Source organism: Phyllobates terribilis, unplaced genomic scaffold, assembly GCF_046119375.1.
Source record: "Phyllobates terribilis strain yellow unplaced genomic scaffold, ASM4611937v1 Scaffold_3__8_contigs__length_932513732, whole genome shotgun sequence".
In the NCBI taxonomy this organism is placed as follows: domain Eukaryota; kingdom Metazoa; phylum Chordata; class Amphibia; order Anura; family Dendrobatidae; genus Phyllobates; species Phyllobates terribilis.
In genome coordinates, this window is record NW_027362763.1 from 556,253,687 (window position 1) to 556,270,042 (window position 16,356).

At 47.2% G+C, this 16,356-nt stretch overlaps 1 protein-coding gene across 2 annotated transcripts in view; it reads left to right on the forward strand.

Moving 5' to 3' along the window:
* SLC22A3 (solute carrier family 22 member 3) overlaps positions 1 to 16,356 on the forward strand; it is a 427,361-nt gene that overhangs the window by 210,629 nt on the left and 200,376 nt on the right. For both annotated transcript variants that reach the window (XM_073671408.1, XM_073671407.1), the window contains exon 2: positions 15,800 to 15,903. In XM_073671408.1, coding sequence (XP_073527509.1) covers positions 15,800 to 15,903 — 104 coding nt within the window. The remainder of the gene's footprint in view (positions 1 to 15,799; positions 15,904 to 16,356) is intronic.

Sequence of the window (16,356 nt, forward strand, 5' to 3'; positions counted from 1 at the left end):
TGAGGCTGATGATGTGAGTGCAGCTTTGGTAGTATAACCCCCAACGGGAGGGGTATAGCCTCAGGGGGTCAGCCGTGGAGGATGGTGGTTGTGAAGGTGCAGCAAGGAGACTCAGAGACATAAAATGCAGTTCCAGGGTTTTACTTACTGGTGTTGCTCGGGTCACTGTGTACAGCAGTGACCACCCAAGCCGTGCTGCGTCCACCAGGTCCTGGACTCGGTCAACTCCCAGGCAACTCCAGAGTGTGGTCCTGAGCTCCTTTCTGTCTCTCCCTTCTTCTGGCCGTTCCCACCAGGGATCCACCTAAGTCCGGCTCCCTCGGGCCTCTTGTTGGTCAAGCCTCCTCTGGGCTCCCTGACCCTATTCTTGGTCTGCCTTCCGGGTGGATTTAGTGGGTGATCGTGGCAGATCCTGCCCACGACCTCCGGTTCCTGGCTAAGGTGTGCTGTAGCCTCTGCCAGCTTGGGATCCGGTACCCTGTTGCCGACCCTTCACCCTATTAGCTCTCTTATGGGCTCTTGGGGTCCCCTCTGCGCCTCTGGGTCTCTCTCTCTTCTCCTCTGCTCTGCTTCTCAGGTTACACTCTGACAGACTGACTGACTGACCGACTTCTCACAGACTGACCCTGATCTAAGATGGTTCCCACCTTAAATACTCCCTCTATGTGTGAGCTCAGGTGACCAGCACCCAATGAGCTCCTAACTTTACCCAGGCTGCTCCCCCTATCTGCCCCTACACTACTGGGATGTTCCACCCCCCTCCCACTCCAGCCAGGAACAGACACTGTCGTACCTGCATATTTCTCTAGTGGGAGTACCATCGGTCTGTTCCCCGGAAATGGGATGTGTGTAGTGCATGCAGCCTACTAGCTCAGTTCCACACTCCATCCTTACCCGGGAGTGGAATATCACACCTCTGGGTTGAGGTGCAATACCCCTGTAGCAGCCGAATCCTCAGGGTGCTACATTCCCCCCTGGTAAATCACAGCACGTCCTCGGGCTGTAAAATATAAACATCCAAAACATACAATTTTTTTTATAACATAAACATATAAAACATATAAAACACTATATATATTATCAGCAGCAATAAACTCTTCATTTAAATAACATTCTTGTTTCTGGTTCCTCCGGTCACTGTGCAACTTGTGACCGGGTAAAGTGCGACAGTCTCTTTAAGAAAAACAACAGTTTACTATAAAACCGGTAGGGGGCGCTTTAGGAAGCGCAACTATATACAAAGGGATATGGCCGCTCTCAGTCCTCGGTCAGTGGGACTAGGGACACACGGGTTTCAGTTCAATCTGCTGGTCCCAACGGGGACTATATTTTAACTAGAACAGTTCTTATACCCTGACGGGTAACTATGTACAGTCTCTCTCTACCGTACTTCAACGACGGCGTCCTCCTGCTCCTTCTTTAGATTCTTCAGACCCGTCCGGGTCCTCTTGCTCCTCCTCACACCGCAGCCCCTCCTCCGTCAGGCGATGCACATGGAGGGCGTAGGGTCCTTTGGCACACTTGTGCCGGGTGAAGGTGACCTCGTCCCCTACATACAGGTCACGACCTCTGTGTCCCTCTGGCAGATGGCTTTCTACGTCTCTGCGGGTTACAAAGACGTCGCCGGGGGTCTGATGGTCTCTAATGAAGCCCCATCCGTGCTGCATGTTGAATTTTATCACAGTCCCGGTGGAAGGGGGACCATGTGCTGCACGGGGATTCCTCCTGGTCCGGCTCTTCTGCTCCGCGCTCCTTATCTGCGCTTGCTGTTCCCGGACCCGCCTCTCTCTCCGCTCCCTCTCGAAGACCTCGAGCTGCTGCCGGCAGCACTCTGCACGCTCTGCTGCGGCCGCCCGAGTCTCCTGAGTGAACCCCATGAGGTCTTCTCCGGTGGGGTCCCACTCGAACTGGATCTCCTCCAGTGGGGGCGAGGTCCTCCTTACAGGCTTCGGAGCCGGAATCAGGGGCTCGTCTAGGGGTCTCTCTTTCCGGAGTCGGGGATGGTGAAACTCCGGTGGCCATATAAAGGGCTGCCCATCCGGGCACGTATGCTGGGCAAATAGATTTTCACCCAGGTGCGGCACTCTAGATGTTGAGGGCGCGTTGATGGTAGTGGCGCCCGGGTCGACCAGGCCTTGCGACCAGGCTTGGGGCACCCTAAAGGCAAAGGGCACCGTAAGAACGGCGGCGCCCGTGGTTACTCGGCCCTGCGGCCAGGCCGGTGGCTCCGCGGAGGTAGGGGGCGCTGTTGATATTGCGGCGCCCGGAGGTACTAGGCCTTGCGACCAGGCCGGTGGTATTTCCTGCTTGGCCACACTCGAGGTCGAGGCGTGTGACGTCACAGGGGTCGCGGCCGCGGTTTCCGGTTGAGGCCTAGTCGGCGGCGGTGACGATGCAGCGACGGGCACGGCAGGGGGAATTTCGGGCTCTGCGACGGGGAGCTGGGGCAGGCACGCGGTTTCCCGGCTCGGGGTAGAGACGTCCCCTTTACCTGCCTCCGTCCGTTCAGCTCCCTTCTCGGCGCCGTCTCCTGCCTTCATTCCTCCTGCGCCATCCTCAGAGGCGGTCTGTCTCCTCGTCTCGGGTGGCGTGCTCCGCTGACGGATTTCGGTCTGCTGGGCCATCTCTCGGCTCCACTCCGCCAACGTCTCTCGCTGTACCCGGGCCATCCTCCGTGCGAGGCTCTCCAGCGCAGTCTGTGCACACTCCCGGTCTCGGGGGAGCTGTGCCAGGACCTCCACTAGGCCTAGTGGGGTTGTTGCTTGCAGCAGGCGCCTGACCACTGGGTCGGTGCTGCCTGACTCTCCCTCCATCTCCGGGTAGGCTTTCTCTGGACTCCTCTCCAGACTTCTTGTCTCCGGGTGCGCTCTCTCCAGACTGCTCCAGGCGACACCCATCTTTGCTCTCTTGTTCTGTCTCCGCCCACATTGAAGGTGGTCCCGGGGCAACTTTGTGATTGTCAGTTCCAGGGGCAGTTCTCTCACGCTGATGGACACTTCCAGCATCACAGTCTCTGTTGGTGGGCGCGGTTTCCGCTTTTGGCGCCATTCTTCGACCTGGCCCACGATGGGATGTGGCCTTTTGCCACCCTCTGGCACGCCCATAATGGCGTCCGCTCTTCCAAGGCGGGAAATCTTTGGAAATGGCGGGAATCGTCTCCCAGTGGCGGGAAACTCCATGGATGGCGGGAAAAAGCTGCAAATGGCGGACAACCGGCGGGAAACGACCTGTGATGGGGTCCGTTGGCGGGGACCCTCCGGAACCGGCGGGAGACTTCTTTTTGAGGTAACGGTGAACTTTTCTTCAGGCACGCAGTACCCGGTTGTTGCGGGCACGTTATCCTGCCGACTACGCCAAAGTTGACGCGCCCCCTGGGCCAGTGTTGTTTGGGGGATACCCGGAGCCGGATCAGATGGGGGTTGTAGTCTCCGAGTGGCTGTGACCCGGTCCGTGCCCAGGGTGTCAAACTCAGTGTGTGGCAGTCCTTATGATGTTACTAGATGTTCTTTTGTGTCGACTACGCCACCCGTTGATTTGCGGTCAATACGGCCGCCGCTGCAGCAGAGTCCACTGAGGCTGATGATGTGAGTGCAGCTTTGGTAGTATAACCCCCAACGGGAGGGGTATAGCCTCAGGGGGTCAGCCGTGGAGGATGGTGGTTGTGAAGGTGAAGCAAGGAGACTCAGAGACATAAAATGCAGTTCCAGGGTTTTACTTACTGGTGTTGCTCGGGTCACAGTGACCACCCAAGCCGTGCTGCGTCCACCAGGTCCTGGACTCGGTCAACTCCCAGGCAACTCCGGAGTGTGGTCCTGAGCTCCTTTCTGTCTCTCCCTTCTTCTGGCCGTTCCCACCAGGGATCCACCTAAGTCCGGCTCCCTCGGGCCTCTTGTTGGTCAAGCCTCCTCTGGGCTCCCTGACCCTATTCTTGGTCTGCCTTCCGGGTGGATTTAGTGGGTGATCGTGGCAGATCCTGCCCACGACCTCCGGTTCCTGGCTAAGGTGTGCTGTAGCCTCTGCCAGCTTGGGATCCGGTACCCTGTTGCCGACCCTTCACCCTATTAGCTCTCTTATGGGCTCTTGGGGTCCCCTCTGCGCCTCTGGGTCTCTCTCTCTTCTCCTCTGCTCTGCTTCTCAGGTTACACTCTGACAGACTGACTGACCGACTTCTCACAGACTGACCCTGATCTAAGATGGTTCCCACCTTAAATACTCCCTCTATGTGTGAGCTCAGGTGACCAGTACCCAATGAGCTCCTAACTTTACCCAGGCTGCTCCCCCTATCTGCCCCTACACTACTGGGATGTTCCACCCCCCTCCCACTCCAGCCAGGAACAGACACTGTCGTTCCTGCACATTTCTCTAGTGGGAGTACCATCGGTCTGTTCCCCGGAAATGGGATGTGTGTAGTGCATGCAGCCTACTAGCTCAGTTCCACACTCCATCCTTACCCGGGAGTGGAATATCACACCTCTGGGTTGAGGTGCAATACCCCTGTAGCAGCCGAATCCTCAGGGTGCTACATATATACAGTACAGACCAAAAGTTTGGACACACCTTCTCATTTAAAGATTTTTCTGTATTTTCATGACTTTGAAAATTGTACATTCACACTGAAGGCATCAAAACTATGAATTAACACATGTGGAATTATATACTTAACAAAAAAGTGTGAAACAACTGAAAATATGTCTTATATTCTAGGTTCTTCAAAGTAGCCACCTTTCGCTTTGATGACTGCTTTGCACACTCTTGGCATTCTCTTGATGAGTGTAACATACCTGGCGGCGTCCTTGCATGGTGGTCCATCTCCCACTGTGCAAGAGTGCGCACTTGATCTCCAGTCCAGAATGTCTCTCTGGCTTCCCTCCTTGCTGTCTGTTTGTCTGTTTTGGCTGCATAGGGCGACGCCCGCTGAACTTCCTGTTTCTTGTACCTGCTGCGGACACGCCCCTGTTGCACCTTCAGCCTATTGCTGTCCATCTTTGGGTATTTATACCACCTTCTTCCTCAAGATGGCGCCTGAGCATTGTGTCCTGTCAGTCGGCTTTTAGTCTCTGACATGCCAGGTCCTATCCTGTTTTCCTGCCTGTTTTCCAGTTCTGTGTCTTAACTGTGGTCTGTTCTTGTGAACACGCTTCTTGCCTGTTCTTTCGCCTTCTAGGGGCCGTATTCCTAGATCTGCCTGTCTGTGCCTTGCGGTATCTGTTCCCGTCTGAACAGAGTCCTGTTTGTGTTCCTGCCTTGCGGTATCTGTTCCCGTCTGAACAGAGTCCTGTTTGTGTTCCTGCCTTGCGGTATCTGTTCCCGTTCCTCTGTTCCCTGTTGTCTGTGCCTCGTTTCTACTTTAACCTTGTCTCCCTTTTCCCTCTGTCTGTTTTCTGCATCTTTCTGCAGAGTCTGAACTCGCTCCTAGCCTGTTCCTCCCGCCTTCTAGGGGCCGATTACCTAGACCCGCTCCTGTATCTTGTCTGTCCTGTCTGAACACGCTCCTTGCCTGTTCGTCCCGCCTCTCTGGGGGCCGTATTCCCAGACCCGCTCCTGTATCCCGCTGCAGTGTCGGTCTCTTCCGTACACTCAGTTCCAGTCTGAACTCTCTCCTATCCTTTACCTGTTTTGCCTCTAAGTCCGTTCCTTTCCTTTTTCTGCAGAGTCTGAACTCGTACCTAACTCCTGCTTGTTGTCTCTGTACTCCCGTTTGTGAGTTTGTGGTCCACTTGCTACTTCACTGCAAATACCCTGTGGGTATCTGGCTCTGCCTTTCCCTTCCTGTCTGTTCCGTGTGAACAGAGCCCTGTCCGTCCTGCTCTGACTCCTTGCTCACTGCTCCGGCAGCCTTGCTCCGCTCTGACCCTTTTGCTCACTGCTCCGGCAGCCTTGCTCCGTTCTGACCCTTCTGCCCGCTGCTCCGGCAGTCCTGTCCTGCCCTGCTTCTGCCCGCTGCTCCGGCAGTCCTGTCCTGCCCTGCTTCTGCCCGCTGCTCCGGCAGTCCTGTCCTGCCCCTTCTGCCCGCTGCTCCGGCAGTCCTGTCCTGCCCTGCTTCTGCCCGCTGCTCCGGCAGTCCTGTCCTGCCCTGCTTCTGCCCGCTGCTCTGGCAGTCCTGTCCTGCCCTGCTTGTGCTCGCTGCTCCTGCAGCCCCGTCCTGCTCTGCTCTTGCCCACCGCTTCGGGCGTTCCCTCTCTGCTGTGGTTGTCTACCGCATCTGCGGTTCTGTGACCCAGTCTGTACTGGGTCTTAACCTTTCTGTGCTCCAGCCCGTCCTTTCGGCCAGTACCTCCCTGCCTGCATACTCTCCTGTATCCACCCATCTGCATACCTGCCGTGTTTGCTTACATCCACCAGTCTGTGCCAGCCTAACCTGCCTGTTCCAGTAATCCCAGTGTGGGTCAACCCCCGTGTCCGGAGTTTGACCTGGAGTAGCACCTGGTCCCTCTGCCCGGTTTCTCCCTGGTGCACTGGCGTCGTATGCCGTCGTGCCACCTTGGTCGGATCGGCCAGATACTTAGTCACGCCCCTCCAGGCACTCTACGGTCCATGGTCCAGTGGAACCACTTCTCCCGCACACGCCAGTCAGTCCGGGCGTGTGCATAACAATGAGCTTCAAGAGGTAGTCACCGGAAATGGTTTTCACTTCACAGGTGTGCCCTGTTAGGTTTAATAAGTGGGATTTCTTGCCTTATAAATGGGGTTGGGACCATCAGTTGTGTTGTGCAGAAGTCAGGTGGATACACAGCTGATAGTCCTACTGAATAGACTGTTAGAATTTGTATTATGGCAAGAAAAAAGCAGCTAAGTAAAGAAAAACAAGTGGCCATCATTACTTTAAGAAAAGAAGGTTAGTCAGTAGGAAAAATTGGGAAAACTTTGAAAGTGTCCCCAAGTGCACTTGCAAAAACCATCAAGCGCTACAAAGAAACTGGCTCACATGAGGACCGCCCCAGGAAAGGAAGACCAAGAGTCACCTCTGCTTCTGAGGATAAGTTTATCTGAGTCACCAGCCTCAGAAATCGCAGGTTAACAGCAGCTCAGATTAGAGACCAGGTCAATGCCACACAGAGTTCTAGCAACAGACACATCTCTTCAACAACTGTTAAGAGGAGACTTTGTGCAGCAGGCCTTCATGGTAAAATAGCTGCTAGGAAACCACTGCTAAGGACAGGCAACAAGCAGAAGAGACTTATTTGGGCTAAAGAACGCAAGGAATGGACATTAGACCAGTGGAAATATGTGCTTTGGTCTGATGAGTCCAAATTTGAGATCTTTGGTTCCAACCACCGCGTCTGTGTGCGACGCAGAAAAGGTGAACGGATGGACTCTACATGCCTGGTTCCCACCGTGAAGCATGGAGGAGGAGGTGTTATGGTGTGGGGGTGCTTTGCTGGTGACACTGTGGAGGATTTATTCAAAATTGAAGGCATACTGAACCAGCATGGCTACCACAGCATCTTGCAGCGGCATGCTATTCCATCCGGTTTGCGTTTAGTTGGACCATCATTTATTTTTCAACAGGACAATGACCCCAAACACACCTCCAGGCTGTGTAAGGGCTATTTGGCCAAGAGGGAGAGTGATGGGGTGCTATGCCAGATGACCTGGCCTCCACAGTCACCAGACCTGAACCCAATCAAGATGGTTTGGGGTGAGCTGGACCGCAGAGTGAAGACAAAAGGCCAACAAGTGCTAAGCATCTCTGGGAACTCCTTCAAGATTGTTGGAAGACCATTTCAGGTGACTACCTCTTGAAGCTCATCAAGAGAATGCCAAGAGTGTGCAAAGCAGTCATCAAAGCAAAAGGTGGCTACTTTGAAGAACCTAGAATATAAGACAAATTTTTAGTTGTTTCACACTTTTTTGTTAAGTATATAATTCCACATGTATTAATTAATAGTTTTGTTGCCTTCAGTGTGAATGTACAATGTTCATAGTCATGAAAATACAGAAAAATCTTTAAATGAGAAGGTGTGTCCAAACTTTTGGTCTGTACTGTATATACACACACATTTTATATTTAGTGTAAGCGAATATAAGATACTTTCAAAATATTTCATATTAACCCCTACAACCCGCCACCCAAGCTAGTTTTCACCTTCATGACCAGGCCAAATTATACAATTCTGACCAGTGTCGCTTTGTGGTAATAACTTCGGAATGCATCAACATATCCCAGTGATTCTGAGAATGTTTTCTCGTGACATATTGTACTTCATGGTACTGGTAAAATTTGATTGATATTGCTTGCAATTATTTGTGAAAATATTGGAAATTTGATAAAAATTTTGAAAATGTCCCAATTTTAAAACTTTTAATTCTTATTCAATTAAACCAGAGAGTTATGTCACACAAAATAGTTAATAAATAACAATTAAAATATATCTACTTTACATCTGAATCATTTTTTTTATTTTTTTTTGTTAGGGTTAAAAGTTGACTAGCAATTTCTCATTTTTTTTCTAACAAAATTTAAAAAAACATTTTTTTTTAGGGACCACATCATATTGGAAGCAACTTTGGGGGCCTCTATTAAAGAAAATACCCTAAAGCCACACTGTTCTAAAAACTGCACCCATCAAAGTGCTCAAAACCACATTCAAGTTTATTAACCTTTCAGGTGCTTCACAGGAATTAAAGCAATGTGAAAGTAAAAAAATGAACCTTTTACTTTTTTTCACAAAAATGTTACTTTGGCCCCAAATATTTTATTTTCACAAGAGTAGCAGGAGAAAATAAAACCCTAAATTTGTTGTGCAATTTCTCTTGAGTACGCCAATACTCCATATTGTGGGTTAAAACTACTGTTTGGGCGCACGGCAGGGTTCAGATAGGAAGGAGCATGTTTTACTTTTTGAATGCAAATTTAGCTGGAATCGAGCAAAGGTCATGTTGCGTTTTGAGAGCCCCTGATGTGCCTAAACAGTAGAAACCCGCCACAATTGACACCATTTTGGAAACTAGACCCCTCAAGCAATTTATTTAGATGTGAGCACCTGGAAGGAGCTTCACAGAAGTTTGTATCGTTGAGCCATGAAAATAAAAAATCATATTTTAACCACAAAAATGTTGTTTAAGCCTCAAATTTTTCATTTTCACAAAGTTAACAGGAAAAAATGGAACCCAAAATGTTTTATGCAATCTCTCATGAGTACACAGATTCCCATATCTGGGGGAAAACTATTGTTTGGTTCTGCTGAGCACGAAACGGCCGTCATCCATCTTTTCTTCCTTGCACAGCCCGCTAGCCACCATTTTGTTCCACATCATGGAATAAAGGACTGATTTTTAAGGACAATCAGGTTAGACCACACGCTCTTAGATTCCTCAATGAGTCTGAGATTCAGCATACGCTTACTTCCTTGGAGATCTGCTCTCGACGGGCCTCTGGAATTTGGTAGTGCTTAGAATTCATCCGCACATGGGGTTGTCAGAACCTCGTGTTCTATGACATCTATACACCCCAGAAAATCTGAGAACATGTCCCATGTTTTCCCAACATTGCTGTTTTTGGGCCTTTGACAACCTCTCGGTTATTGTGAAGTCTTTAATGTCCCCTTCTAGCTTAACCAGCAAACATGGAGTTTCAGCGAGGTCCCTTTCTTGCCATGTAATGCGGGGATTTTGGAAGTGAGAGGTGGGAGCGGTTAACTGGAAGGTGGGACAGGACTTGCAATACCTTAGAATTTCCCAGTGACATCTGGTCCAATAGAACCTCCTGACCCTTTCTCGGGTTTTGTCAACACCCAAGACATGTGAATGGGCCCTGTCTGAGACCCTCTGTCTATAGGGTCCTGGTACCAATAATTGCTCCACTATTTCTACTCTGACCTTAATAATCCGATACAATAAGTTCCCACTAATCTTAAAATAAGGAAATCTGGTGTCTGCCCCGGCTCCTGTGTGATGCCCTTTATAACAGTTACATTTTTCAACTCTTCTTTTAGAGTTAGGTCCCTATGTTGGGTGGACCCCAAATTTTCTCTGGTTATCCCAATCTCTTAAATGTCGGCTTGTGCGAATACTACCTCCAACCTTCTTTAGGGCCAACTTGTCACTTACCTGAGCAATCAAGGTCTTTGCCCCTTCCCCACAAGTCCCAAAACAACACAAAGTCCCCTCTTAATGACAGCTCTGGCCACCGGATAGTCTTTAGCATCCCCGTGAAAGCAGTGGACACCCACCTTCTCCAGCAAATTATATCCACCGTTGAGACCCTCAGCATGTCCTCCTCTGCCCCCTTGGACTTTGGATGCCCCACCCCCTTTTTAGCCTCTACCCCCCCAGTATGCAGTGGGTTCCCTCTCCAAGGAACCATTGACCCCCTGATGCTTTTCTATGATACTTTTCGTTTAGTCCGACCAAGTCATCGGCGTTCTGGGAATCTCCCTGGGCAACCCAAGTCTCCATCGGGCTCAGAAGATAGTGCACGAAACGGTCCATTACCACTTGCTCTACCATCTGCGCTGGTGTAGAGGACTCCGGCTGCAAACATTTTTGGACAAGCTGCAGCAGATCAAACATTTGGGAGCAAGGGGGTTTGCCCCTGTGATATGCCCAATGGTGGACTCGTTGTGCCCTGACAGTCTTTACATAACATAGTTTGTAAAGCCGAATAAAGACTTGCGTCCATCAAGTTCGACCTGTTAGTTCTGTAATTGCTAAAGTTGATCCAGAGGAGGGCAAAAACCCCAAATGATTTGGCCAATCTTCACCTGAGGAAAAATTCCCTCCCGACTCTGAAACCAGCAGTCAGAATAAATCCCTGTATCAACCTACTATTTTATTTTATTTTTAAGTATATGCTGAAATCTGCCTGGTATCTAGAAATGCATCCAGTCCCCGCTTGAACTGGTGTAGTGAATCCGACATTACCGTCTCCTCACTCAGTGAATTCCATATTCTCACTGCTCTTACCGTAAAGAACCCCTTCCTATGCTGGTGCTGAAACCTTTTCTCTTCCAGTCTTAGTGAATGCCCTCTTGTTACCGTAATATCCCTCCTTTTGAACAAATCCCTGGCAAGATCTCTATACTGTCCCCTAACATATTTGTACACATTTATTATGTCCCCCCTCAACCTTCTCTTTTCCAGGCTGAATAGTCCTAGTTTTGACAACCTCTCTGGGTATTGCAGTCCCTCCATTCCCTTTAATAATTTTGTTGCCCTCCTTTGTACCTTTTCAAGCTCATTTATATCCTTTCTATATATTGGGGCCCATAACTGAGCACAGTATTCCAAGTGTGGTCTGACCAGTGCTTTGTACAGTGGAAGAACAATGTTCTCATCCTTTGCAGCTATACCTCTTCTGATACATCCCATTACCCTGTTTGCCCTTACAGCAGCGGCCTGACTTTGGGCACTCCAATTTAGTTTGCTATCAATCAAGATGCCCAAGTCCTTCTCCATCTCTGAATTCCCCAATGATTTCCCATTCAGTGAGTACTGGTGACTTCCATTTTTCCTTCCCATATGTATGACCTTACATTTCTCCTCGTTAAACCTCATTTGCCATTTAATGCTCCACCTACCCAGCTTATCCAAATCCCTCTGTAGGTCTGCACTGTCCTCTTTTGTATTAATTGTTTTACATAACTTTGTGTCATCTGCAAATATTGATATTTTACTATTTATCCCGTTGACTATGTCGTTAATAAAGATATTAAATAACATTGGGCCTAGTACAGACCCCTGTGGTACCCCACTAGTGACGCTTACCCAATCTGAGTATATTCCATTTATAACCACCCTCTGACTTCTATCCTTTAGCCAGTTAGCTACCCACTTGCAGACATTTTCCCCCAGCCCCATCATTCTCATTTTGTATACCAACCTATTATGTGGCACGCTATCGAACGCTTTTGAGAAGTCAAGATACACGACATCCACTGGTTCCCCCTGATCTACTCGAGAGCTAACCTCCTCGTAGAAGTCAATCAGGTTTGTTTGGCAGGAGCGATTCCTCATGAATCCATATTGGTTCGGGATTAAAAGATTATTAGCATCAAGATGCTCCGTAATTGCCTCTTTAATGAAGCTTTCAAAAATTTTGCCCACAACGGACGTCAGACTCACAGGCCGATAGTTTCCGGCGTCACTTTTCGCTCCCTTTTTGAATATTGGCACTACATTCGCCTGTCGCCAATCAAGTGGCACAGACCCAGTCTCAACAGAGTCCTTAAATATAAGATATAACGGTCTGTCTATCACATTACTTAGTTCCCTTAGTACCCGTGGGTGTATGCCATCAGGTCCTGGTGATTTGTTTATTTTAATGTTACTGAGGCGTTTCTGTACCCCAGCTTGGGTTAGATTTGTCATACTTAGTGGAGGATTAAGTTTGTCACTTCTCATTTCTCCTGTTAGTTCGATTTCCTTTGTGAAAGTTGTCGAAAAAAAATTATTTAATAGATTAGCTTTATCCTCATCTTTCTCTATGATTTTGCCTTCCTCACTTTTTATCGGTCCAATATTATCCGATTTAATCCTTTTACTATTTATATACGTAAAGAACAGTTTGGGATTTGATCTACTTTCCCTAGCAATACGTCTCTCTGTTTCCTCCTTCGCTATTTTTATTTGTTTTTTACAGGTTCTCGTTTTTTCCTTGTAACACATTAGTGCCTCCTTACTGTTTTCCTGTTTTAATCTCTTGAATGCCTCTTTTTTGCTATTTAACGCCCCTTTTACGTTCTTGTTCAACCATATTGGTTTCCTCTTATTTCTGGCCCTTTTATTCCCATACGGTATATGTCTCTCGCACTGAGTATTCAGAATTCTTTTGAAGGTTTCCCATTTACTATTCGTATTCCTTTGATTAAGAACTTTGTCCCAGTCAATAAGTTGAAGGCTTTCTTTCAGCTGATCAAACTTCGCCCTCCTAAAGTTTAATGTTTTTGTTGTTCCCTTATTGATAACCCTACTGAAGGGCATTTTGAAGTCGATAATATTATGGTCGCTATTACCTAGGTGCCCCCCTATCTGTACCTCAGTTATTCTATCAGGCCTATTAGTCAATATTAAGTCCAACACGGCCTTCCCTCTCGTTGGTTCCTGCACTAGTTGGGAGAGATAATTATCCTTAATATTTGTCAAGAACCTTTTTCCTTTCTGAGATCTACAGGTTTCTGTTTCCCAGTCAATATCCGGGTAGTTGAAATCCCCCATTACAATCACTTCATTATGTTTTGCTACTTTGTCTATTTGTCCTAATAGCAGATTCTCATTCTCCTCTGTTATATTTGGTGGCTTATAGCAGACCCCCAGTAATATTTTATTATTATTTTTAGTTCCCTCTATCTCTACCCACATGGACTCGACCCCCTCTTCTCCCTCTCCTATATCTTCCCTTAGTCTGGGTTTTAGACATGACTTTACATATAAGCAGACTCCTCCGCCTTTCCCCTGTTTCCGGTCCCTTCTAAATAAACTATAATCTAATAAATTTACCGCCCAGTCGTAGCTATCGTCTAGCCAAGTCTCTGTTATACCTACGATGTCATACCTCTCCTCCGATATAAGCGCCTGCAGCTCATCCGCCTTATTGGTCAGGCTTCTTGCGTTTGTCAGCGCGCCAAAATTTCTATTTTCAATTTTTCATGTTCTTTGGCGTCCTGTAAGGCTAAATCATAGTAGGCCTTTTGTGGTTCCCCCATAAAGTATTGGGCTAGGACTTCTGCCCACCCCTGCTCTGGCAGGAGTTTCTCCCTATCGACAACCCTTTCAAAAACAGTAAAAAAGGCCTCTAAATAGTCACCTGGGATAATTTTCTCAAAGGCTCTCCTCACCGTCAATCATCAGCTGACCTTGGAATCGGAGCTGCCGTCGTGCTATGAACGGCCTTTGTGAGTAATTCAATCTGCTGCTGCTGTTTGCGCTGTTGCTGGTACTGCTGGAGTTGTTGCATAAGCGGCTTACTTGTTTCCTGTTGTGCCAGCTGTTGCTGATGCTCCTGCTGACCTTGCACCAGGTGTTTAATCAGGTCCTTCATGTTGTCTGACATTGCTCTCTGGCTTATAGCTGCTTTCACCCACGACATGCAGTACTTTTGTAGCAGTCACATTTGTTCCCTGGGAATGCTTCCCGCAATTCTAATACTAAATATAAGAGTGCTACTCGCTTGGGAGCAACATGAGGTATCACAGTTTATATTTAAAAGTGCAGCTGGTTTATTGCAGTCCTCATAAACCACATCGCAGGAAACTCAAATACAGACCTTGTCCGGCTCAAAGTACAACATAAAGCAAAAAGTCCAAACAACAGTGCTGGTTAGCCCGCCTGGCTTAGAGTCCAGCTTCTTAGTCATTTAGCAAAGGCACTCAGTCCAGGAAATCTGCACACCGCCATACACACAACACATGTGAGACAAACGGGTCTCATTTTACCAAGTGAACCACACTCAGGAGTGGAGATGGTGAGCAGCTGTTCAGCTGCTCATAATCAACCTGTTGTGGCCGATAAACCCCTTTTAGTCCTATATGCAATAAAGCATTACTCCAAGTTTATGTCCCATCCACTATGTGTCTAACAGTCACATTACAGGGCATAGAAATTATATTGGAAAAGTGATAGATTTGGAATATTTTTGGCGAGTTTCAGATTCTGTTATAAATAAATGTGAAACATATCAACCTAAATTTACCACTTGCATATAATGCAAGGCATTTGTCTGTTCTCGCTGTCTTTGCGTCGGTTTCTTTGGGGTGATCTAGTTTCCTCCCACGCTCCAAATATATACTGATAGGGAATTTTAGATTGTGAGCCCTAATGGGGACTGTGATGATGTTTGTAAAGCGCTGTGTAATATGATTGCGCTACATAAGCGAGTAGAATAAATAAATAAAAATAGCTGTCATGAAAAAAAAAATTCAGAATCACTTTTGAATAAGTATAAGCATTCCAAGGTTATTAACACATGAGATGATACATATCTGATACGAAAATTGGGGCTGTCATGAGGATCAAAACTGGCAATGATGGACAGATGTTAAATGAATAGGTGCCCATATTCTGGCTTGGTGAGTATGCATGTAAAGTTGCCATAACTTTTATTGAAAATAAAATGAATATATACAAAAGAAGTCAGGAGAAGTGCTATGAAAATGTAGCAAGGGTACAGCCAATTTCAGACAAGTAAGGCCACATGCACACGTTGAGTATTTAGAGAATATTTTACCTACCTCCGTTCTTATGTGTAAGCCAAATCCAACAGTAGGCAGAAAATACAGACGTGGTGACGTGTTTCTATTATACTTTTCCTGTCTGTTCCGCTCCTGGTTTTGGCTTATAAATACTGGAGTAAAAAACTAACCAAATACTGAACGTGTGCACGAGGCCTCAGTGAGTTTTTGATGTTGCAGATTTTCTCTATAATTTCTGCACCCATAAAGTAAAATAGGTTACTTGCATTTTTTCGAAAATAAGCAGCTTCAAAAACTCACCGAAAACTCATTGTGGGAATGTGGCCTAAAATGTATTTTTGTCCTTATCTTTCTTTGCATTCCAGCTGCTTTTTGCAGAGGGCATGTAATTTTCTTATGCACCGTTTCAAATTACATTTAGATTAGCATTTATACTAGAAAGCATAAGCAATGGCATTTTTCAATAAAATGAGTATTACTAACTGGTCTCGAAAAAGCAATAGACCCCATTTATATATTTACATTACTTTACCTATATTTGTATTGTATCATATGTTTAATTTTTATTTCTCTTCAAATTCAATAAAATGGTAATTTACTTTTAATTTACTATTGTAATTTTTTTCATTTATTCAGAAGAATTAACAGGTGTGTGCTTTGTTTTCCAATAGTACAACCTGGTATGCAAAGATGCATGGAAACTTGACTTGACACAAGCTTCACTGAACTTGGGATTTTTGATAGGGGCTCTGACATTGGGTTATGCTGCTGACAGGTAATACTGCATGCCTACTTCCTGCTATTCTATTTCTTCATGTACTTTCTTTGGTAAGGATCAAATCTTTTGGTATAAACAATATTTATATTTCATAACCAAGTGCAATATGCTTCTCTCTGTGCCAAAATGCATTGTGTAAAAGTTACAAATAATATAATATTGCAATAAATCCGGCACTGACTGACAGCAGGATCAGCATTAGGCTGGCTGTCAGTCAGTGCCGGAGGCTCGGTTGCAACCAACGCTCTCTATACACTGAGCGTTGCCCGAAACCGTGCTGGCTCCTTCTCTATGACTGGAAGCTGAACGCTGCAGAGGGGAATAAAGTTAATTTCTAGGGTTGAGCGAGTATGTTCTGTCCGAGTATGCTCAGGCCGAGCTCTGGGTATTTACAGCTGCTCGGTGATATGGTTGAATCGCTCACGTGTGCATGATTTGCAACTGTTTGAC